Source organism: Engystomops pustulosus, chromosome 1, assembly GCF_040894005.1.
Source record: "Engystomops pustulosus chromosome 1, aEngPut4.maternal, whole genome shotgun sequence".
Classification (NCBI taxonomy): Eukaryota; Metazoa; Chordata; class Amphibia; order Anura; family Leptodactylidae; genus Engystomops; species Engystomops pustulosus.
In genome coordinates, this window is record NC_092411.1 from 189,240,421 (window position 1) to 189,265,866 (window position 25,446).

Consider the following 25,446-nt stretch of genomic DNA (forward strand, 5'->3'; position numbering starts at 1 on the left):
TAAGCACGAGCTCAGGATGGCTTATGGGATGCAGAGCATTGCTTCCAGACCTAGCAGCAAGGTCCCCTCGAAAACTCTAGATTTACTGGTCACTGTCATTCTGTTACCTTAGGGGCACTGGGCACCATTATTCTTATCTTCTGTAAGGTACGTTTGTCCAAGAAATCAACTTTATAAAAATATGTTAATGAGCCGGAGGTGTTCCAGTTTACGTCAGCCTTTTGCCGCACCCCAATTATGCACGCCCCCGCACGCCCTGACCTGGTGTCAGGTTCCTCTAATCTATAGCATAATAGCACTTTTAAGGGCTAATTCTTTAGTTGCCAAAATTTTTTTTATAATTTTTAATGCCCCCAATATGCAAATTTACTAAAGAGGCTATTAGGGGGGTGGAGTAGCCGGAGCTGAAGCTACACGGCACGGCTACTCCATGCCCCAGTAGCCTCTTAAGTTCTGCCTACCAATCCAGCTTCTGCGCGCAGCTACGAAGAGTTGGGCACACCCGTCACGACACCGGGTCCTGCGCATTCGCAGTAGCTCTGGCGCCGAGACAGCGCCACGGCCGGCCTGCGTTTTGCGCATGCTGAGTGCTGAAGCTGGATTGGTAGGTGGAACGCAAGAAGCTACTGGGGCATGGAGTAGCCGCACCATGCCCCAGAAGCCTATTTAGTAAATTTACAAATGAGGATCATCAGATTTGGGCAACTAAAGGATTAGCCTTTAAAAGGGCTATCCTGCTACAGATTAGAGGAACCTGTCACCAGATCTACATTTAAGGGAACCTGTCACCAGGGACCTCATTTTCACTAAAGACAGGTTACAGAAGCCCATCACACCTGTATTGCACATATCCCTTTCTGCCTTTTATAAGCATTTGCATTACAATATAATTGTGCGTTATAACTTACCTTGCACCCTGACAGAATCCTCTGTTAAGTACCAAGGGTTGGCTCTGGTTTAGATGCATTTCCTAAAACTCTTCAGCTCCTGGCCTCCACCTTTGTGCTCTTGAACAAATCCTCCCTCCTGCTCCTTCAAAGAGGTCACAGCCTGAGCTGACATCAGTGGGGAGGAGCAGTACAGGAGCACAAAGGTGGGGGCTGAGTGCTGAGGAGAGAGCAGCACACACAAGTCATGTGTTGTTTTTTAAATGCATCCAAACCGAAGTCAACCCCTGGGACTAAACAGAGCATTATATCAGGGTGCAAGGTAAGTTATAACACACAATTATATTGTAATGCAAATGCTTAGAGAAGGCAGCGGGGCATATGTGCACTGCAGGTGTCATGGACTTTTACAATCTGTCTTTAGTGAATATTAGGTCCCTGTTTAATAGATAGATCCGTGGTGGTAGGTTTCCTGTAAGAGGTTCAGTTGCTGAGCTGGGCAATGGGGACTAAAAGGTAGAGAATTTTTTAACCTTACTGCAAAACCAGATAATGTTATTTCTGTTTACATGTTTTTTCCTGTGTTTTAAACGTATTTTGAAAGAAGCAGGTGCACGTCTGATTGTGAATCGCTGCGTTTGTGTGTCTCAATGTGTTTTGACACCTGCGTTTAGCCAGGAAGCAGTTTCACAATTGCAGGGTGCAGCAGCAGAATTTCGTGCCCTTTCTCCACCCAGCAGATCCTTGCTTGGTGAGGTTTTGCATGGTGGTGAAGACGATTGCTTTCGGGACATCTACCACTAGGATGAAGGATTGTAAACCAAGAACACTGATATACTGGTGTGTGCCTTCTCTGGCAGGTTGAGTTTCTTATTCTCTTTAAGAAAAAAGGGTTTAAAAATATGCAAATGACATATGGCATCTATGGAGCCTGGAACCTCTCAGGCTTAGTTGCATAATTTTAAAAGTCTTTTTTTTTTTTTGCAAAAACCAGGGCATAAGAAGCAATAAGAAGAGCAGCTCCTGCCAGAGAGGGAACACACCAATATGTCAGTGTGCTTGATTTACAATCCTTCATCCTGGTGGTAGATGTCCCTTAACTGCTTCACTAGTGCCTTCACCGATGTCACACAGGTGCACTGCTCATTAGTATCACAGAGACAACCCTGTGCATCTGTGTGACATCACTTGACCATGGGTCGGTGTATACACAGGAAGTTGTTATAAAATAACAACAAATAGAACCTGTGAGGAATTGATACAGAAAGTATATTGGAAAATTGTATAATCTTTCATTACACAAATGATATCAATTATTTGCTAAAAAAGGAAAACCCCTTTAGCCCTTTCCCATACCCTGACGTAACTGTACATCATAAGGTGTGGGTACTTTGCGCACCATGACGTACAGTTAAGTTATGGTAATTGCGCAGGCTTAGAAGCTGAGCTTTTGCGATCACCACAGCATCCTGGCAGCATGTGACAGCCATGTTCCTGCAGCTGGAATCGCAACTATCACGATCCCAGCCGTTTACCATTTAGGTACCGCGGTTCATGGCGACTGCGGTGTCTATAGATCATTACAGGGACGAGAATTGCTACAGCAGCTCTGAGGTCCGATGAAGGATCACAGGGCTGCCTTTATAGAAGCCCAATAGGATTGTGTTGAAAGCCCCATCTGACAGTGCTGCTGTCAACCTATGCAGAATACCTTTGATTCTGTTATCCTGCGTTTTTGTCAGGGTGACAGTCAGAAGCCATGACGTTCCACAATGTCATGGTGTCTTTATGCACTGCTGCCAAAGACGTTGGGGAACATCATGATGGCTTGAGGGGTTAAAGTATGTAAAATGTGACAATGCAAATCTGCTCTGAATGGCGCTCCTTATGCTCTGTGCCCAGCCGTGTGCCCCACAGTTTACCAACACATACTTGGGTATCATACTTTGTGGAGTTTTTTGTCATCTAATATATTGTGACTGTTCAATTTTTTGCCACAATTAATATATCGTATAAAAATAATTACAGTTTGTAAATGCAACCTCCATTTTGTTTAACAAACAAACAAACAAACAAAGGGTTAACAAACTTCTTAAAGTTGATTTTTTTTATTTTTAAACATTGAGGGGTATAGTTTCCAAAGTGGCATAATTTATGGGGTTTTACTGTTATTTAGGTCTCTCAAAGTCACTTAAAGATGAGCAGGTGCCTCTAAATATAGATTTTCATAAGAATGAGAAAAAGTGCACCCAAAATTTTGAACCTCCAAACAACCTAGAAAAAAGGATGCATAAAAAGCCCATGAGGATATAAGTTGTAAGATGACATTTAGAAACTGTTAGTTATGAAGCCGCATGGGTGCTATAACTATCTGCCTGAAAAGCAGGAAATGTAGAACTTTGAAAATAAAACATTTTTAGAAATTTTTGACAATTTTCCGTTTTTTTTTTCATTCAAACACAAAAGATATCATCCAAATTTTTCAACTAATGTGAAGTAAAACGTGTGAAGAGAAAAATCAAAAATCAGACTTGGACCTAAAGCCTTTAAATGGCTTAGTCCTGGAGGTGTTAATGGATACTAAAAATAAGAATGCCTACTAAGATGGTGCTACTACACCAGTTTTCTAGCATAGAAGCACTGCAATAATCGCAATTTGTTGCTCACTACAAGAAAAATGTAATCAGTCTTGCGAACATTCATAGCTGAAAGTAGCAAGACAAGGCAAAAATATTACCTCGCTCCTAAGGCCGGCAGCCTACGTGGTGTTTTTAACCTGTTTTTGGGCCGTTTTTAAGCAGTCCGTTAAAAAACGCATGCATGATGCGATTGGCCATGGCCTAGCCCAGTGCGTTTTGATTCCATTTTGCGAACGTTTGAAATCAGCCTAAGCTTTCAACTTACCACATAAGATTCATACCAAAGTTAGAGTAGAATACATGATAAATGCTCAAAGTGTATGTTTTCCATAATGAAAACAGTGCATGCAGTGACCAGAGAGGATTTATTTATGGTTTTGCATCTTGAAAAATGCATCACTTAAAAAAAAAATCAATCTATAAACAGCTATTTTGTTCATGTTTATTCTTGGACTTGTCATATCCATAAAATGAAACGCACAATGTTGCTAGGCAGCTAGTCAGTTTATTATACTCTCTTCGTGGGTGGACGCTGAACTGGAACGGTACCAGGTGTTTCTTGCAGAAGAAGCTGCCCTGGATTCAGTTACTATTGCATTATAATCCTTCTTATAGAACAGTCTGTTGAGAAACTGAAATAGAAATATAAGTATTATTAATAATGAACAGCGGTATTGAACGTGACAAAGGACAATACTGGACATAAGTATTTATATGAAGCCCTGTAAGTAAGGCTTTCCCACAAGGATCATATGTATTTCTGGGACTGAAAACAGGGACCCAAAGTCCATTGTTTGTGACCTGTATTCCCCTCACACACCCGCGTAATTTTTCATCTTACACAGGGCTGTGCAAACTCCTACTGTGTGTATGAAATCATACGCTAGTCGCAAAAGAGAGGCTAGCATACATCTCACAATCCGATTAGTTTTAAAGGGGTTTTCCCATAGAAAGATAGCTATCAAATTCAAACATCCTAGTGATGTTTACACAATAAAAATCATTTTTAACCCCTTACTTTACAACTTTATTCAGTTTTATTGCTGTTTTAGCTCCTATATCCAGTGTGGGCTGGGACTCTGTAAGCAGAAACTTCGTTATCCATCTAGTACTGTGTGCTGAGAATGTGGTTAGATTATCAGGGTCCAGGGTTTAGCAACACTTTTATTTAGCTTCTGATCATTCTATTAGTATCTGACACATAGAAAAAGAGAGATGAGACAGATCAGAGATGAAAATAATGAGATCCATGAGATGGATAGAAAACACAATGACACTCTCAGCTCTGCTAACTCGCCTAATCAATAAACACAGAGTCAGCACTCCCCTAGATTAAAACCTCATCTGTCTGTAGGATGTAAGACAGAGTAAGTCTCTGCACACTGCTGTTTGGCAGCAGAAAGTGCCTGTGTCTGAGCTGGTCTTGTAATGCAGGGGGGAGGCGTAGGAGGCAGAGAACACTGCACTGTGCAGACAAGAGAAGCTATTCATGAGAAGAATCCGAATCAGAACATTTATCGTCATATCCAGAGACAACCAAAATTGTAAACACCAGGACTGACAGGTTGGAATTATATCTTTGAAATGCTGTATTTTTGTTAATAACAGTTCTCCTGAGTATATTGTCTTCATAGGAATACCACTATATTTATACCCCTTAACTGATGGCAGCTCATATATGTAAATGCAGCTTTGTTTCCCAGCTGCTGTCACGTGACCTATTCATTTTGTGAACTACAAAAAATGGTCCATTTCATATATGGGGATTTGTTCTGTGTCAAGCTTGTGTCTCCTCCATGTTTCTTATGATTGTCATCCAGGTTTTTTCGTCTACTAAACAGGAAGATGCCGTTTCATGATTTTCCTTTTATTACATAGGAGAGAAGTAGTAGTCATTTTTTTTTTCTCAGTGTCATTGACTATAATGGATTTGTGCCTTTTTTTACTTTTCAGGGGAGATCTATCAAGACTGGTAGAGATGAGCGGACTCAAACTTTAAGTTCTGTGTTCAGACATGTCATGTTATATTATATGCTGCTGAGCAGCCAGACGCATTTACATCCTTAGTAACCAGGCATGGCTATGATTGGCCAGGGGTGTCCACATATCACACAACATGTGCAGGTTAGGCAGAGCGACCTTAAAGTTTGGGTCCTCTCATCTCTTAAGACTGGTTTATCCTACACCACCCTTGATCTCCCTGCCGCCTAGATGTATGCCTCTAAATAAATTAAAGAGAACTTGTCAGGCAAATTAACCCCCAAAACTAAATATATTGTCATAAACTGGCATTAGAAAGCATTGCCTCTATATCTATATTGTCCCTCTACGTGCCTGAAAACTCAAACTATTTGGTCCAAAAGCTTTATGCAAATGACCGGAGATGTGTCCACTGAGTCATTATATTCAGCAGTACAGCTTATTCATAAGTGTCAAGCACAGCCACACCCCCAGTGCTTGACTGACAGCCTGTATAATGAAGTGACACTCCTGGTGCTGGCTGCCTCTATGTGCTACCTTGTTCTGGTTGCCACGCCCACTGCAGACTGTGTGATTAGAGATACCATTGCTACAGGATGCAGTCGTGTATGGGAGGACAGAACATGTCAGGTGCTTGTCTGTGTCTCTAGCTGACATCTAGGTAATGTTTGTGTCTTTCACAGGCAGCATATAAAGCCAGAGATGGATCATAGGCGGGGGCTCCTGAGGCACATGCAGCAGGGCCCCCACCACATTGCCTGTGAATGGGCCCCCATCAGTTATGAACAATCAGCAACTCAGTTCATATGCGTCACAGACTGTTTCCGTGTGCGATCCACAGCGGCTAATGGTCGCCAAAGTCGTCCACAAGAATCATTATCTGCGGGATGCCAGAAGAGTTTGATGAAGAGGAAGATTGTAGTGGCGTGGGAACACTGGAAGGTGAGGTGATTATGCAGTTTTATTATTTTCCTACTGGCCACATAAAATGATTTGGGGTCTGTCTGCATATAGGAGGCAGGAGTAGAGGGCAAAATATTAATTAAACCTGGGGAGGATCAGTATATGAGGGGCTGTGTAAAACTTTACATGGGGGAGAATCTGTATACTCTGGAAGCTATATATAGGGAAATTTATATAATTGTGCCTGACGGGCGGTTGACTGCATATGTGCGCAGGACATGGGATACTCTATATAATTAGAGTGGAGGGGGGGAACTATATATAGGAGGCTGTATATAATTATACCAGGAGGATCTGTATATGGGACAAATTTTAATGAATCTGGGGGGGGGGGGAGGGGTGCTGTATATTACTGATGGCAGATGTGTCCTAATAAGAAGTTTGTTCCTCAGACTTCTATTATTATAACTCTATATGCTGTGATTGCGGAAATATATAGATTTAAAAGTTATGCAAATTACTATGGGAAAGTGCATACATTAAAATACAAGGCTCCTTGAGGCGCTCGGTTAACATAGCCTGAGCACCTCAAGGAGCCTTGTATTTTAATGTATGAACTCCCCCGTAGCACTAGTGGTCCTGCCCCCCCCCCCCAAATAGCATAGATGGGCAGTACCGCTAGTGCTACGGGGGGAGTTCATATATTAACCCCATAGCACAATAATACGTACCCTTACTTCTTGCTGTGCATGGGGGAGTATGAAGAGGGCTCACGGGCTGAGTCCTCTTCATACTCACCGCGCATTTGCTTCATAATGAACCCGTGTGGGCGCCGCCATCTTGGCTCCGATCGTCCCTCCCTGTGACGTCACCGGGGAGCGGCGATCCGTTGTCATGACAGCCTCGGATCACACAAAGATCCGAGGCTGTCATGATCAAGGCTATCTATTACAATGTGCGATCTGTAATAGATGGTATGCAAAATCCCCATATACTGCCATACTGTAGTATGGCAGTGTATGGTAGGATAAATCAGACAACTTAGGGTTAAAGTACCCTAGGGAGTCTGAAAAATAGTAAAAAAAATAAATAAAAAAAAGTAAAAAAAATTATGTTAAAAAACCATAAAAATTCAAATCACCCCCCTTTCCCTAGAACTGAGATAAATATAAATAAACAGTAAAATTCCTAAACACATTAGGTATCACCGCGTCTGAAAATGCCCGATCAAAATATAATAACCGTTTTTCATTGCGTTTTACCCCGTAGCGGAAAATAGCGCCCAAAGTCGCAAATTGCATTTTTTAGCCATTTTGAAAAATAGAAAAAATTCTATAAAAAGTGATCATAAGGTCGCACAGTCCCAAAAATAAAAGCGTTGAAAACGTCATCAGAAGTCGCAAAAAATGACACCACCCACAGCTCTGTATACTAAAGTATGAAAAAGTTATTTGGGCAAGAACACTGTAAAATGAAGAATTTTTTTTCTGTACAAGAGGTTTTAATTTTTGTAAATGTATGAAAACATTATAAAATCTATACAAATTTGGTATCCCTGTGATGGTATTGACCCAATGAATGAAGTAGATCTGTCATTTGGGGCGCACAGTGAAAGCTGTAAAAACCAAGCCCACAAGAAATGGAGCAAATGTGTTTCTTCATCATTTTCACTGCATTTAGAATTTTTTTCCAGCTTCCAATTACATGGCATGGAATATTTAATACCATCACTACGAAGTGCAATTTGTTACGCAGAAAAGAAGACATCACACAGCTCTGTACATGGACAAATAAAAAAGTTGAAGGTGGGGAGTGAAAAAAAAAAACGAAAAATGGCCTGGGGTTAAAATACAAGGCTACCTGAGGCGCTTGGGTGACGTAGCCTGAGCACCTCAGGGTAATTTTAATACATTTTATAACTACATTTCCACAATCACAGCATATACAATTATAATAGGAGTCCTGAGGATCATACTTCTTATTAGGACACATCTACCAACAGTAAACCTACGGTAGATGTCCTATAAATTGGAGGATATGTATATGGTAAACTGCCGTGAAACTGCGGGCTCTACATATTTAAACTAGGAGGGTCTGTATATGGTGTTTTGTATATAATTAAACATGGTAGGAAATATAGTGGCCATATTTTAATTAATTAATTTAAATTAATTGTTCTCGACAATGAGGCATTTACATGAAGACCATATGTAAATTAATAAATTTGAGGGGTCTGTATCTAAATGAATTTGGGAGGAGCTGTATATAAAATCATTAGGGGGTCACACTGTATATAAGTGTGTATGTAAAGTAAGAGTAAAGGGGTAAGGTATATTAAAAGGACACATATTATTGAGGCTGCGGTCATTTGCATTGTGTTTTAAAAAGCATTGCAAATGCATCATGTGTTGTGTACATACCACTGTGTATGGCATTATCACTAATCATCAATTTAGTTGAGGTATTATTAGGTAAGTTTTACAGGGGGAATCTAGTATATATTATGGATTTTTTAATTGTAAGGGACAATGTGGTCAGATGTGGTGTGAGGGATGTATATTATTTAGGAGCACTGTTTTCCAGGTGACCGTACAGTGTAACTGACTGAGGTATTTTTATGGTTGCAGTGTGAGAGATGTGCTGTTGCAACCCGGGAGAAATCTGGCAAATCTGTTGGCAGATAAACCATGGACGGGAGAAGAAATAATGAAATCCCTGATGGAGCAGATGGTCACCTGTAACATACTAGATGCCACTGATGTTCATGTCATGACTGATACTAGTGTGTGTAGTGTCAGCGAGCCATTTTTCTATCAACTCGATTCTATGCAGAATATAACAGGGGATTTAGGACGACAGCGGTGGAGGGGAAGGGAGCCGTTTTATCTTTTACCTTGGGTAGAGAATAGGATAGAATCGCCAGTTGGAATGTTTGCTAACAGATCACAAACTGTAAAAGTGATAGGCAGATTACTGCTGTGGGAGTCTGAAAGTTGGATGTACTATGCGCCTCTGTGCAAGACCAGCTAGCAGAAACAGTAGTGAAGGCTTGCCTTGGACTAAACTCTGCGTAAATGTAAATCAGTTTATGGGCAATTCTGTTATGTGGGATCTCTGGAGAAGCATTATAATTTTCGGGAGCAACATTTACTTTATTGAAAAAATTGTGGTATGGGAACCCACCAGTTGGCGCTCCGGGGCCTCTACCACCCTTAATCCAGCCCTGAACAAAACAATAGCAATGCTTTACTATATATTACACAGGAGGGGAGGAGTAACAGGGGTGACATCACTTTCTCTCTCCCAGCCTTATTTGTATAATAAAGAAAAGATGATTTTTATAATGATTAATGTATGAAATGACTAGATAAAGGCTGGGGTGGGATCCTTGTGAGCTGCTCCAACAGGTAGTGGTGACAGGACTAGTGACAGACCAGCTTTTCCTATTATCTTTGTTACCTAAATCCAGCAGTTTCTTTGCTATACACCTCAGATTATCTCCATACTGCAGTGGCTGTTTCCTATGCCACTGCCACAAGTTTGGAAAGAAAAGGGTTAGCAGCACAAAGTAGGCATCATTCTGTTTGTTTTTAAAGGGGGAATCACACATAGTAATTTGGTAAAATAATTCTAACTTTACAGTTACGCTTTAAATAAATGTATACATTGTCTTTTCCTTTAGCCTCCTTGTTTCACTGTCCAAATACAAGATGATCCCCAGGGCAGGAACTGATATATTGAGCACATTTGTTTACTTCAACTGCTGAGAAGTGGATTAAACTTTATACAATCTAGGCATTGATCCATAGCAAAAAGATCCACAGCAACAGCACTGATGACTGGTCGTTGTATACCAACTATCATTAAAGGGGTTGTCCGAGTTTTAAAAAAAAACTATATGTGGCCGGGAGCGGGGTTACTAAAACAATAAAGCTGTACTTACCTCCCGGTGCCCTCCCGTATCCAGCGCTGCTGTCGCTCTGGTCCGGGGGCCATGTAAACAAACATGGCCGCCGGAGCAGCGCTGGATTCAGCTTCCGGCCGGATGCGACAACCTTCCGGTCCCCATACACAATGCAGTGTATAGGGACGGATAGGCGTACCCGGCCACGGCCGGCCGGAAGCTGAGTCCAGCGCTGCTCCGGCGGCCATGTTTGTTTACATGGCCCCCGGACCGGAGCGACAGCAGCGCTGGATACGGGAGGGCACCGGGAGGTAAGTACAGCTTTATTGTTTTAGTAACCCCGCTCCCGGCCACATATAGTTTTTTTTTAAACTCGGACAACCCCTTTAAGAATGATAAACCAGGGACACATACTTATCTAGGCAATGCAGGAAGCAGAAGGTGTTCACTGATGGGGCAGAGGGTAGAGTAAGACAGCGTGACAGCCTGCAAAGCCATATCACAGAGGGACTAGGGTAGCCCCTTAGACTCATTAACATAATTTTAAAAGAAGAAATCAAGGAGGCCAACGATAACAAATTTAAGAGGCCACAGCTAACAAATATAAGCACACCCCAGTCACAGTACCTGGATTTATGAGTGTCCCTGGTTTAATGTAGATGTATAACTCCTCGCTACCAACAGTCTTTTTTCATTTTACCTTTCTGTTTTTTGCTCCCCACTTTCAAAAATCCCAAACTTTTTTATTTTTCAGTGTACAGAGCTGTATGAGGGCTTATATTCTGTGTACAAATTGTACTTCCTAAAGGAGGTACTTTATGCAGTATGGGCTGACATGGGAGGACGTCATGGGGATGGCAGGTACAAGATGGCAGAGCCTTCATTTAAGTGCCACCTTTGCGTTTGATAGCACCACAAAAGGGGCTAACACCTGTGATCGGTGCCAGCAGCGATTGCAGGTGTAAGCCTTGGGTGTTAGATGCATAATGAAACTAAAACCCGCTGTGTACAGAACGGGCTCAGCCCATGACATTTTTTTTAAGGTGATACAATGATTAGGGAAGAAAACTGAAGAACCCTTTAAATTTTACCCCAAAAGTATACTTACCCTTATTGTGTAAATAAATAATTTACATAGAAATTAAATAGAAAGGGCAACACTAACCTCAGGTTTTCTATAGCCTTTCTTCTCAATAAAATCTTTAAATGCACTAGTTCCATGAAGCTGCAGAAGTCCTTCATCCTATAATGACAAAGATAACATGAGTTATGCAAGCTAATAGAGTATAGCTTGGTTTTTTTGAATTTATGCTTAACGAAAAAAAATAAAAAATACAATTATCTTTGTACTGCATATAATAATAATAATTCCTTTATATAGCGCACACAGATTACGCAGCGCTACACAAAGCCAAATCGGTCCCCAATGGGGCTCACAATCTAATCAACCTACCAGTATGTTTTGGAGTGTGAGAGGAAACCGGAGTACCCTGAGGAAACCCACACAAACACGGAGAGAACATACAAACTCTTTACAGATGTTGACCCTGGGATATACATACATACTTAGAAATACACTTTATGAGAGTCAAATGCCCATTCACTACAGCCTTATGAGGAATCTAAACAAATAAAACTTGAGTACAACAAATATTAGGGATAAGCTTTTTGTGAATGTCCACCAAGTAGAAATATCATGCGATATAAGCAACTACTAAAAAAGTGATTCATTACTGCCAGACTAGCCTGGGTCCAACAACTATGTGGGGTTTTCCTCTGCAATGGTGTCAAGCATACTACCAAGATTGATGTAATCAATTAAGAAAAACACATAAACATCTCACTGATGAAAGCTATATTTTTGTTGCATTATACTGATGATATGGTATTCATCTGGCATCATCAGTATCAATCTATAAGACCTTCCTGTCAGGTGTCATCAGTTTATGGTTGTGGAAATGGTATTCGTGTATGGTGGGAAGTCTTCCGGGCACAACCCGAGACCGCTGATAGCTGTGTTTGTGTATCCCAAACTGAACTGCTGCAGTCCTGAAGGCCAAAGGTTACCTTTCAGTGTATATGTCATAAGGTATGGGATAATTAGCTTCATAATTTTAGAAACTGACAAGTTCCTATATGTAAGAAAAGACCAGGAAATATTTTTTTATATGAAAGAAACCTTATGGCTTATCCTTTCTGTTGAATGTCCACCCTTTTCTCTTTGCTTTTCTATGGTGGGATCTTTCAATGGTTCATTGACTTTCTGCCTTTTCCACGTCTTAGGATCAAGGTACCAAGCTCCATATCTAGTTTTTACCAAACTTGGACAAAATGTGGACTCCTGTAAAAAGGAAATAATATACAATTTGCAGTTTATTCCACCTTAAAAACAAAGCAACATACCAACAGGGATTAGAAAATCTTGTTTTAACCCACTCACAATCACATGGCTATAATAAAATGTATTCCAGTAAGGTACAAGTTCACCAAAGCTTAATCACTTTAGTAAATCTCCAGAGAATAAGTAAAAATGAATTCTGAATCAGAGGAAGGAGCAGGAAGAACTACAGGGATTGTGGCCCAAAGTTATCAGTAGGGAGCATGGTAGGAAAGGAACCAGAGAAGAGTAACCTGAAAAAGGGAGAGGCACAGTATTAGGTCAACAGGAAGGACCAGAGGTAAAGGCGACACAGAAGGAAGGAGGGAGCGTAGTATCATACTAAGATACAAGTCCACCCTATAAAACATATAGGGTGGACGCCAAGTAGCTCATAGTCGAAAAATATTTCCTTTCCAACTCTTTATATGGGAGATGCTCAGAATGTAACCCTGGATCAACAAGATAAAATTCCAGGACCAAATGGAGAATCCAAAGAATGACTGGTAATATTGTAATGGGTAAGAAACAAAGGATATGGAAGAATAGATGAAGAATAGGAACCAAGGCAAAAAATTACAAAATAGGGAGGGAGCAGCTGAAAAAGAGAATTTAATGAAGAAGCAGAGAGAGATTCAAATAACAGCACCGCCCTCAGAAAAACTCTGTTTTGGCTTTATTGAATTTATTTAGCTAAAAATACTTATTATAACTTGAGATAAACTTTGAGAGTTAAACAATAGAAATTAAAACATCTTATAAGTGTACAGCAGCTACAGAAACAAGTTAAACACCTAGGATTTTCATCAACATGTCCGAGTCAGTCATAATTCTATGTTTATAATGCAAATAATGTAACCTAGACACAATGTGGGAAGGGGTGTACTAAGGCATTTGACGCTGGGACAGGGATTTAAAAGGGGTTTTTGGATTTTGTGGATTTTGGCGCAATCGCACCGGCTTTCAGGATCTGACGGATCTGACGGATTCGGACAAAACGCGGGATTTAACTTCAAAATTGTGTCCCAAGTCAAACACTTACATGCACCGGGAGGAAGATGGTGAACTCCGGCGGACCTGAGCGGGGAAACGACAGATGCAGGATCTCGGGCGCACAATCTAAGTGGCACAGTGCATTCCGGACGGACAATGCACTTTCGGGAACTCCGGGGGACCAGGTAAGTAAATGTGCCCCATGGTGTTCTGTCACTCTCCTGCTTTTCCCAAAGTTTGACTTGTTTAAAGCAAGTCAAACCTGGTCTAAAGTGCAGGAGTACTTTCCTCTGTTTTTTTGACAGAGACTTAAGTTACTAAAGACCTAGAGGTTTTAGTGGGTACCGGGCATTAACAGAATAAAATCAGCTGCAGCGCTGATTTTAATGAGACTTCATACATCCCCACCAGTGGGTTTCTCATAGACCTTGCTTCTATGAAAAAATTACCTCAGATAAGTTGTGTGCGTTCCTTGAGAATGAGGTCTTTGCACTGCCTTGATGAGGTGAAACTCCTACAGACATTCTTAGCTCTGGAGGAACATTGTTGAGCTCCACTACATGGATTGGGACACTGAGGGCAGGCTTTGTCTCATAACCACTGGCAAATAAACTAAAGATGGTAGATTCATTGACATTGCATGGCTCACCACCCTGCAGAGATTACAAAAAAAAACCATAAATACATATAAATGCATGGAATAAAATGTCAGCACGCTGTGTTCACAGCTGCATTCTTCTGCTTTGGACATAGCCTATATCAGTGGTGGCGAACCTATGTCACGGGTGCCAGAGGTGGCACTCAGAACCCTTTCTGTGGGCACTCAGGCCATCGCCCCAATTTCACCAAACAGGACTACATCCACCAAATCTTTCTGCAGTCCCAAGCAAATTAAGGGATTCTGCTCTCAGTGCTATTTTAAAGCAACACTTCACTTTAAAAGTGAGAAGGTGTTGACTGAACTGCATTGTCTTTTGGAGGTCATCCTGCTGAACCCACCATTCTTCCTGGAGAGAAGCTACAATGATGGTCAGAATAGGAGAGCCAATACAATTGAATGATGTTGAAGAACAGGAAGCAATAAGTTACTGCTTGAAATGCCATGTTGGCACTTCATGGTAAATAAGTGAATTTTGGTTGTAGTTTGGGCACTCGGTCTCTGAAAGGTTCGCCATCACTGGCCTATATAATGATAGGACTGTCAAACTATCCCTTCTCTGTCACACATAGTTACCTGTATAAAGAAAGCAGTGACAAAGGATATCATATAAAAAGTAAATGAGTAACAAAGAACAAGTCTGGCAAGCTTTTTATACATACAATATAAATTCTTTGGAATCTTAGTGTAATATAGATTTGCTGTGCCAGACAGTTTGCATGTTTTATATACCTAAAATGAGTCATCTTACTTGCTTCACTCATGCACGATCCTCAGCTGCAAGTTCCAGCAAACCCTGCAGCTCAGTCACATCTCACAGCAGATAGCGCAGTCTAATACATATCAATTTTATTTAAATTATCTATTCAATGCAATAAGGGGGGCACATGTCAGATCTTTTCATGTACATCTGTACATTACATAAAACAGAACTGCCCCGCACCTCCCCCGGCCTTATCCTGAATACAAGCTGGATATGGTAATTGGGGGACATTTTTCAGGGCTTCTACACAAGAAAACTGGCCACACAACCTCCAGGCACAACACAGGTACCTTAATCCACAAATACCCACATCCATGTTTAGACTATAAATACGTTATGTGGGTTGACACCTGGCCTGATATAATCCTGTTACGGACCAGACTTATATCTGACGAGAGTTGGTGCACACTACCATGCTGATATGGCTCTGTTTCAATGGAGGGAGTGGCCAACCTGTGACGGAGCTGAACGTGCCTTAGCAGATCCTGATACAGCTGTCCTTTCCTATTCCCTCAGGCTATCCTCGAGAGTTTAAACTCCACTTAAACTCACATAGGGTCCCCTCGACACCTAATCTACCAACATCAGCCATTGTTTTTGCTCCTTCAGGCCACAATCTGACGCTGCCTACTGCAGCCCACAGCATGCAGAATGTGGGGCCTATTTTGGTGAAACATGTTCTGCACCTTCCAGTTCGCTGGAAAGGGAAAAACAGCAACATAAGGCCTCTCCAATTGGTATATCAACTCCCTTTCCTACCACTGCCTCTTCTGGACAGTGTGTGGCCACTACCAGCCGCAATATGTTCCAGAAAACCAACACATCCAGGGTGGAACACTCTACAAAAATCCCACTGGATGCCACAGCCTGAGCAGTATAACTTTCTAGTAATACTGCTCCAAGCACACACACTGCAATTTCCTGCCTGAAGCCTTAAACAATTGACAAATATACAGACTTTGAGCAACAAGTCCTGAAACAGAATTTACATATTCAATAACCAGGAACAATATAAGGATTAGGGTTGCAGGATGTATCAAAACCTCAGTATATGCTCGGTTCAATACTAGGTTTCTGTAATCTTCGGTACTGAATGACTGCCGTTGTACAGACTCCTAGTATCTGTCTGCGGAGAATCCTCAGAGTAGACATAGGGCAGAGAATCCTTTGTATAGATGTGTCGCGCCAGCCGCAGAGTAAGGACCATCAGGAAAATACCATGAATTGTCCATATATAGTGTTTCTACAAATACCAGGGCTTCCAAGCTGGGATTTGAGCTCACATCCTTTACTCTCTAACTGCCATAGAGATACAAAGCCTAGAACTATATAGAGATGGATCTTCTCAGAGATCTCAAAAACTAAGGCTCTCCTTGCAAAACCCTGGTTGATCATTACTGATCACATGTGTTCTTGGAAACACATTGAAACACGATTCGGCTGAGCCCCAAATGTTTGCATTGCGTTTCTAAATGCAATGTAAATGTTCCATGTGAAGGCATCCTTAACATTGAATTCAGATACTGTAATATCTTTATCTTTTCTTAAAAGTATCGTATTGGTATTGTGATACTTCTCTGGGTATTGTACTGCACTCAAAATTATGTTATCAGCACAACCCTAATACGGATCGACCAGGAGAAACACAGCCCACTGATACTTTTACATCATGTCATTGGACCTGTTACAATACCAGTTGCGCTCCTCCATCCCTTTCACCAAGCTATAGCCCACTGATACTTCTCCATCGGGTCAGTAAGTCTATATTTCGACTCCTCCCTTCTTACGCTCTTATCAAAATACAGAGAGTCATTAAAATATCAGGACTTTCCTGCATTCCCCAGTTTCTTAACCCTGAGTGAAAAATACTCAATTCCCCTTAATGTCGGCCTAAACATTGGCTCTTTCTAGGCATCCATGAACCTTCTGTGTACAGCTTTGACTCATTGTAAATTACAGCTAGTTCCACGGATTACACACTTTGGGGGTTAAATCACAATACAACAAACAGGCACTACCAATGTAAATCGTATGAAAATGAATGTCCACGCATCCCTAACAATACATGTCATAAACCAAAGAAGAGAGTGGATGCGTATGTTGGACTCAAAAAGTCCAAACTTTTTGAGTCCAACATACGCATCCACTCTCTTATTTGGTTTATGACACACTTTGGGGGTTATTTATCATACAGCGGCGCGTAGCCGGATACATCAGGAGGCTCCGGTCTCTTGTTGTATCCGAAGGGGGCCTCTGCAAGGTTTATTTCTACACCAGTTAAATAAATGCAGCAGGACATCCCAAGCCGGCCGCACCCAACATCCAGCACCACTGGTGTAGAAAGGGAAAAATACTGGCATGGCACAGAAGCCCTGATAAATATCTTCATCTTCAATCCATGTTGGTCCTCAGCATTACATCATGGAAACTAATAAAATGTACCCACAGAGAGATCCAGAATTTTTAACACAGTTAAAAAGGAACATACTGATATTGCATACTGATATCTTACAGGAAACACATTTCCAGTTGCAGAACATTTACGCATTGGTTTCATGCCTGCTCTCCACAGACTAAAACTAGGGTGTTACTATAGCCATCAGGAAAGATGTCCCCTTTGTCCTCCTGTCGACCCAGCCAACTGACCCTGAAGGCATTTACATAGTTCTACAAGACATTAGCTCATACTACCATTACTATCACATACTTTGCAAGAAGATATATGTATAGTTGGGAAAGACCTAAACGCATCCTTAGAACCATTACTAGACTCATCCACCCAGAAACTGTCAATGAAAATGTCAATTCAAAACAAATTCACTCAGCTATTAATAAAACCTCCCTAAAGAATAAATGGTGCACTCTATATCCAACATCTAAAGATTATTCCTTTTTCTTCGCTCTAAATAAGTCATATAAACGTATGTATTACCTATTTATATCTTCTCCACATCAAAGCACAGTTTGGCCATATACCGGTATGAGATCAGCCCCCTGTATTTATGTCCCTCACTATCACTGAACTTCCATGCTCCCTTTATTCCTAGCAATTGAACAAGACCCTTCTGAATGATGGAAGGTGTAAACATAAATTGAAAACGTTATATCTGAATATATTTCTCATAAATATAGATTTTTTCTTTTTCTACACTACTGATCTGGGAACCCTGTGAGGCTGTAATTTGGGGAGAATATCTCTTAGAGCAGAAGTCAAAGCCAAAATAACCAGAGAGATTAACTTCTTATTAGTTGACATAATACGCTTAGAAAGCCAACACAAACTTTCCTTAGCGACTTCAAAACAAAAGCTGAATCTTAAAGCTGCATAATCTTACCTATATAGCAAGCACAGCATCTATACTCAGGGGAATTGGGGAAAGAAAATTATGTCTCAGGTAGAAAAGGAAAGACAAAAGAGCACATTTATTAAAATTGGCTGCGCTAGTTTTCTGTTGCACTTTGCACTGAAAAGAAAGTGCTTATTTATGAAGCGTCTGTTTTGTGTCGCAGCTGCTCTGTGTCCACTGCGCCACAAAATCTTGCACCTAAAGGGTGTCCCGGGGCCAATTCAGATTGTATGCAACATTTATTACAGCGTCTTGACAGAAATATGGTGCATTCCCGTTAAACTGAATGAACCAAAAAAGTCCTGGTGCACTCTTTTTAAGCACGACCAGCACATGCAGGGTGCGCCACATTATTGAAGACACATTATAAATCTGGCACACCACGCACATTACTATAAAACATTCATGGTTGAGTAGTGGACTGGCACAAAATGCCCCACTCTAAGCAATAAGTTGTGATTGAAGAACGTGTTGTCAAAAACGTAATTGTTATTACCTCCGTTCACAAACAGTCTCTAAATTTTAACTGAATTTAAGAAAAAAAGCACCAGTAAAAATGTGGCTTTCACTTCCCGAGTCCGAGAAACTATGTCATTCACCCCCTTACAAAACTTGGAGACCTCCTGGGGTTGGAATTCTTCCTTTCACCTCTTGGTATTCACTAGCAAATCACTCTTAGTAAAAAAAAAGTTTTGGGTAACTTTTCAGAGCATTCCCATCTCTGGTTCAAACTTATAGAATGGTTTCCTCACTCCTCCATTCACGCCCTTACACATTCACAACTAAAAGACCCTGCAGTTGCCAACGGGGACTTTAAAGGGGACTTGTCCCCACTTCCAACCTAAACCAATAGCAAAGTTATAGGTATTACTCCACTGGTCTATTAAAATCTTTTTCTAGTTCCTGTATTTCCCAAGCATTTGGATTCCTAAGTTTGCACATTTAATATCTTAATATGTTAATTAGGCTCTCTATACCCATTGCCAGGCATTTTGCTCCAGCACAGACCAGCCATTGGACTGCAGAAAGACTACTAAGCATATTTGGTACAGAAACTAACAATACTTAGCATATTTATTACAGAAACTAACAATACTGATTACTCAGAAATGGCAGCTACTTGGGGCTAGGGAGGTGGGAAAAAGATTCTTATGTACATGCAACATTTCAGAGACTATACTTTCTTTCCCAAGAGCTTACCAAAGAAGTCACCCAATCACAAAATTCCTTAGTCACTTGCTTGACATTTTCATCTAGGGCAGGAGTGAAAGGCCTCATTGTTTTAGACGGTTTGTCATCAGGAAGAGAATCTTGGTTAGAAAGCCATTGATACGGATTTTTAAGCCTAGACTCACTTCTGCAACAATAAGATTAACATTAAGATTAATGATCCGCAAACAATAAGTGCAAAAACATTTGAAGACTGTAACATAACAATACCATAAAAATCATATGTTGCTGAAGTTGTCTATAAATACATGTGTACACGTATCAAGGTGCAGCTCCGCTTACATTGATGACTGCCTTGTACTTGCTTCACGTGATTTCACGCTTGGTACTTCCCGCTGCTCTGCAGGTGTAAAGATATTCTCTTCCTCTGGTTCCTCTTGTATATCTTCATAGGATCCGGAAGCGCTCCTTAATCTCATTTCAGGGTCTAGGATGCTCACAATTTCCTCAAACAGCTTCAAAATTTAAGCGTATAGATAAATTTACAGTTGCAACTAAAACAATGATTAAATGGGTTAAATATGCTTAATATCTACTACACAATACAATCAATATGTATAATCATTTGGCTGTGTTTTTTTTTAGTTCAATCCATGAGTGGTTACACTGCAGATTATAGTTCTTACTTCAGGTGGTACTCCTTCTTCTAGGTGAGGGTACAGAGCCAGTGGGTGTTGTGCTAGGCCATACTCTATCCCAGCAATGTATTCTCTGCGTGCTTGCTGCTGCGGCAGAAGCCTAGAGAGGTAAGTTTGATCTTTGGTAAACTTTTTATTAAGTTTCTGAGTAGATTCTTGGTCATCATCCACATTATGTAAGAAAAGAGCATGACCCTTTTTGGTAGGAATATGGTGATCGGTTGAGGCAGGATAACCATCTCGAAAATCATCTACTCCTTTTGGTAAGAATTTCCATTGGTGGGTATTTAGGGCACCGGAAAGGTTCAGTTTACGGTTGGATTCTTTTAGAAACTTTTTGTGCAGCCTCTCTTTATACCTGTAATACAGATGACATATTCATATTTACCACAGTCATCAGTTACAGTATATAAATATATTTACACACAGATGACATTATATAAAGGTATGCAACCATGTGATCTATGCACAAGCCCAAAAACCTGTATAAATTGTTTGTGTCTTAAAGAGTGAGGGTATTTCATATTTTATTTCATTTATGTCCATCATCTCACACAAAGTATGGAGAGAAATGGCCAAATATTTAGTTTGGGCTCAATACCAATATAGTATACCATAGTACTTTAGTAACAGACCCAGGAGGAAGGAGCACTATTTATATTACAATGATATACAACCCATGGGCTATCTATATCTTCTAAAATTCTCATTATAGACTGGACATATTTATAGGTTTCCATTGCCCAGTGGAAGCCAAAAGAGTGTTGTAGGGGTCAGCGCAGCCAAGTGCTCCTACCTATAAAGCGGGTTTCCACAATTAAGTGTATACAGGCGGTCCCCTACTTAAGGACACCTGACTTACAGAGGACCCCTAGTTAAAGACGGACCCCTCTGCCCCCTGTGACCTCTGGTGAAGCTCTCTGGATGCTCTACTATAGTCCCAGATTGCAATGATCAGCTGTAAGATGTATGTAATGAAGCTTTATGGATAATCCTTGGTCCCATTACAGCAAAAAAAATGTTAAACTCTGATTGTCACTGGGACAAAAAAAAAAGTTGTCGGGATCTCCAATTATAAAATATACAGTTTCGTCTTACATACAAATTCAACTTAAGAACAAAACTATGGACCCTATCATGTATGTAACCCAGGGACTGCCTGTACTGAGCATTTGGATGCGGTCTGTATTATTTTATGGGGTCGAGATTCTGAATAGATTTTTGTATGAGACATTTTTTACCCCTTTTTTTAGCTGTATAAACTTCAGAATGTATCAATAAGATCTCAATAAGACTCTTCATGATCCCCCCTTATATTATCCATGTATTTCAAGATAGTGGTGTATGAAATGTACTCACCAAGGATAGCGAGGCGGCTGCGATTCACTTCCCAGTCCTGGCACAGCAGACATGGCTCATACATAGAGAATCTCACATAAATGAGGACATATATCTGTGGAATTAACTATTTAGCCCGCAGACTGGACAGGAGAGTCACACATGGTAGTTACCAGGACTCGTCCTCCATTACCTACTGTCTATCTGGTTTGTGTTCGTTCCCATGCTGGTTACCATAGAAATCTAGCTTCCCTAGCTACTACTTGCGCGCACTGATGACGTACACCTCCTCTTACTATTTGGAAATTAAACAGTGGTCAAAGGTCGCCATCTAGTGGTCATAAACGATGACAGAAGTGCCGCTAGAGAATTACTCATTTGAATCCTCTCACACATCAAGAGAGTGATTGGGGTTCAGTGAAACACGTGTATAAAAGACCTTTAAGATCTTTCACACATAGAAACTAGGCTGCAAGATTTCTATGCATAATATGGTACTTTAATTTACAAATATTGCCGCATAAGACATAGTCTAGGTTTCAGTGACACACAACAGATTGATTACCAGATATTTTTCATGGCACCTCCTCATATCAGAACTGACACAAAAAGCATAATTTTGTGAATTTGGACATTATTTTCATTTACAGTGCTCACAGCATGGGATAATTGTTTTCCTATTTTGACTGTGCATTTTGGGAAGTGAGGATATCTATGGTAATCTGTTTTATGATTTATATGATTAGGGGCTGTCGGTGGCAATATATGTGCAACACCCTCGCCGATGCAATGGCGAGGTAGGGTTTGCGAATACGTCCCACCTGCGTGTAATCCCATTACACAACATGGTTCTGATAGGACATAGGGATATTGCAGTGGTGAATCCTGCCTGGCAAGGCAGAAGTTAAGTATTTTGTATGATGCAAGATGCTATTGTCCAATGATATGTGTTACATCCTGTGCTCTGTAAGCTGAGATGTGATTGGAGGAGCAGCCACCACCTGACCAAAGGGAGGTAATAAAACCTCTGGCCAGGAATGTTCTGGATGATTATTCTAGTGTGGAATCCTAGGAGAATCAGTGAGTGAGTGAGCAATCTCTGTCTAGCCCATACCAGAGCAGGAAGAGCCTAGCCCCTGCCTCTGAAGAGTGGAGCATTAGACTAGAGTTAGTGTAGTGAGGAAAAGGGGTATCATCTTACCTTTGAAGGTGATACCTGAAGCCCTACAGGACAAGCTGAAGCTTCCTACCAGGACACAGCTGCCTCCCAGCCTGCCCTCTACTTCCAGGCTGGTGAACTATCTCCTGAGGCTCCCTCCAACTCACATCTCGGCACCCTACCTACCTGTTAAAGGCACGTTTGCTGCGGTTCCTGCGGTTCAAATAAAGAACTGTAAGTTGTTTTCTTCAACTTCTGTCTCCGTCTGGTCCCTGCTAATACGGCTGCCTTCATCACCGGCACCCTGTCCATCACCCAGAGACTCACACTCGGGACATTAAGGGGTTGCCCCAGGGAGATCCGCTATAGCAGCCTCTCCCTCATCTTTTCTTGCCAACACCACCCTGCTGGAGACCTGCCAGGCTGTAGGACAGCCCTCCGGTTCCCCCGTACCAAGCACCGTGACAATAGCGTGCTTAGGCCGCAACCGCCAGCCACTCCGGTACAGCGGGCCCCGGCTGACTCCAGGCCTCCCGTTTAAGGCTAGGCCCCGGTGGGGGATGTTGCAAGTGGCGTCACGAATCACAGGATATTTACTTCTGTGCCTTATCCTGGCACTAAAGACTGTACTTTATTAAGAAAAAGACTGTGCTGCCTAACCCTGCTGCCATCCGGGTTTAGGCCCAAGTATTTGTGTGTTTCTACATTGAACTTTATACTGCTGCCACGTGCTGTCGAGCGCCGCTCCAGCACTCAAGAGGTTAATTCCTGCAAGAACTGTGTCAGCTCTGCTACATCCGGCGCTGCTGCGCCTGAAGCATTTACCTCAGAGGCGTGTGGCGCAGCAAGTATTTCAAGCCCGCCAAATCTTCACTGGCGGGAACTCCAGAGGCGTCATTAGGCCCCGCCCCCTGCGCGAGTGGCGCGAAGCACCGTGGAGGAGGAGCTGGAGCGTGTGCGGCCAGCAACGAAGAGGGTTAATCGGCCATCTTGGATTTCGGCGCAGGCCGCGCCTGAAGCCTGCCAGCAGTGTGCGCCTCATCCGGAGTTCCGGCGCACGTGTCCTGCGACTGGAGAACACCGCGGAGCATCACTGAACCCTGCTGCCTGCCGGACATCGGGAACGGAGACCTTCGTGTACTGGAGCTGTCCTGTCACCCCGGCTGATCCTGAGTGAGTACCGCTGGGGAAGTTAAAGGGGGGTAGAGATTGTTTCCGATGCTAGGTTATTGGCTCACCTCCCAGGGAATAGTGACTGTGTCTTAAAGTGCCCACGTCCCATTCTAGCCATCGCCCATAGCAACGGACATTGTGTAACCCCACAGACTTCCCTCAGCTAGGCCAGTCATGTCCGCCCAGGACGAAGATACGGGACTGGCGCAAGTCCCATCCCCTGGTCCCTCCTCAGGGTACCGGAGCATGTTAAGTCCTCCAGAGAGTCCCTTCAGCCCTGCTACAGCTAGTGTCCCTGGGACTCCCACCATGATGCCTCTGACTATGCCCTACTATCCGGGGGCCCCCTGGTTACCCCACTACGAGGGAGAATCACACACTCTCTCTGAATTCAGAGACAAATTGTTAGCCACCTTCGCCCTGTGTCCGTTTACAGAGGAACAGAAAGTGGGCATCCTCATCGGGCAGTTGAAAGGACCCGCTATCCGGGAAGTCAAGTCTTGGCCCCGAGAACAGTGTCAGAATGTGGTCCAGATTCTTGATAGGCTACGCAATACCTTTGACAAGTGTACTGTCTCCGAGTTGAAGCAGAAATTCTTCGGGAAAAGACAGAAGCCCCAAGAGTCCCTCCGAGACTTTGCCCTCTCCCTACAGGAGATATGGAAGGCCATCACCTGCCTTGAGCCCAAAGACGCTGAAACCTCTGACCAAACCTTAAGGGAACAATTTATTAATGGACTTGTTGATAGAAATCAAAGGTGTCAACTAAAGATCATCTCTTCTCAACATGCCCAGGCCTCCTTCCTTGAGTTTAAGGAAATTGCCATTGACATATTAGGGGACCGACCGCCTACTGGACCGCAGAAAGAGCCTGAATCCGTGGAAATGGAGGAATCTGCTCTAGCTTGCTATCCAACGCAGTCGACATCACCTACTCCTGCGGCTACGGAAATTGCTGACTTAGCAGGACAGGTCTCTAATCTGGCGGACACCCTGCATAAAATCCTCGATCGGTTGACCCAGTTGGAAGTGACTGTCTCCGCTATGAGGAGGAAACCTCCAGAGAACCCGGTACGGTCAGCTACTCCTCGTGAATCTCCGACTAAACAGCGCCCAAAAGAAGCGAAGTCGTTAAGCACCTGGAGTCAGAAGAAACCCCGTCAGCGGTGCAGCTACTGCCATAAATATGGGCATGAAGAGAATGACTGTCGTCAGTTAAACGACAAACCCTTGGAGCTAAGGGACGACCTCCAAGGGAAGAACTTGTAAGTCCCCGAGATGCTAACTGGATGCCCAGGTTCGTGGGGATTCGCCCCATGGTTCATGTAACCATCAATGGAGTTACCCTACCGGCCTTAATTGATACCGGCTCTCAAGTGACCACCCTCCGGAGTGCTGCCTTCGAGAAATGCCGAGGAAAAGCATCCTTAATCCAGCCTCCCAAGGCTTACTTGAAC

At 42.3% G+C, this 25,446-nt stretch overlaps 1 protein-coding gene and 1 long non-coding RNA gene across 2 annotated transcripts; one reads left to right on the top strand and one right to left on the bottom strand.

Moving 5' to 3' along the window:
• Positions 1-10: 10 nt before the first annotated feature.
• On the top strand, positions 11-9,685 carry LOC140069770 (uncharacterized). Its single transcript, XR_011848855.1, has 3 exons — positions 11-147; positions 6,190-6,448; positions 9,037-9,685. It is a non-coding gene; the product is annotated as an uncharacterized lncRNA (long non-coding RNA).
• Positions 3,914-21,934, bottom strand: FAM47E (family with sequence similarity 47 member E). Its single transcript, XM_072115842.1, has 8 exons — positions 21,679-21,934; positions 20,308-20,677; positions 19,964-20,136; positions 19,652-19,808; positions 14,133-14,336; positions 12,493-12,654; positions 11,479-11,556; positions 3,914-4,158 (listed from the first exon to the last, which is right to left on the bottom strand). The coding sequence occupies exons 1-8, from the start codon at positions 21,729-21,731 to the stop codon at positions 4,027-4,029; spliced, it is 1,329 nt and encodes a 442-aa protein (XP_071971943.1). The 5' UTR covers positions 21,732-21,934; the 3' UTR covers positions 3,914-4,026.
• Positions 21,935-25,446: the final 3,512 nt, after the last annotated feature.

Excerpts from the sequence above, each read along its gene's own strand:
- FAM47E (XM_072115842.1), bottom strand. The coding sequence starts at position 21,731 with ATGTCTGCTGTGCCAGGACTGGGAAGTGAATCGCAGCCGCCTCGCTAT. Across the intron at positions 19,809-19,963 it reads AGTACAAGGCAGTCATCAAT|AAGTGAGTCTAGGCTTAAAA; the intron begins GTAAGCGGAGCT and ends TTATTGTTGCAG. Across the intron at positions 4,159-11,478 it reads AAGGCTATAGAAAACCTGAG|TTTCTCAACAGACTGTTCTA; the intron begins GTTAGTGTTGCC and ends TTTCTATTTCAG.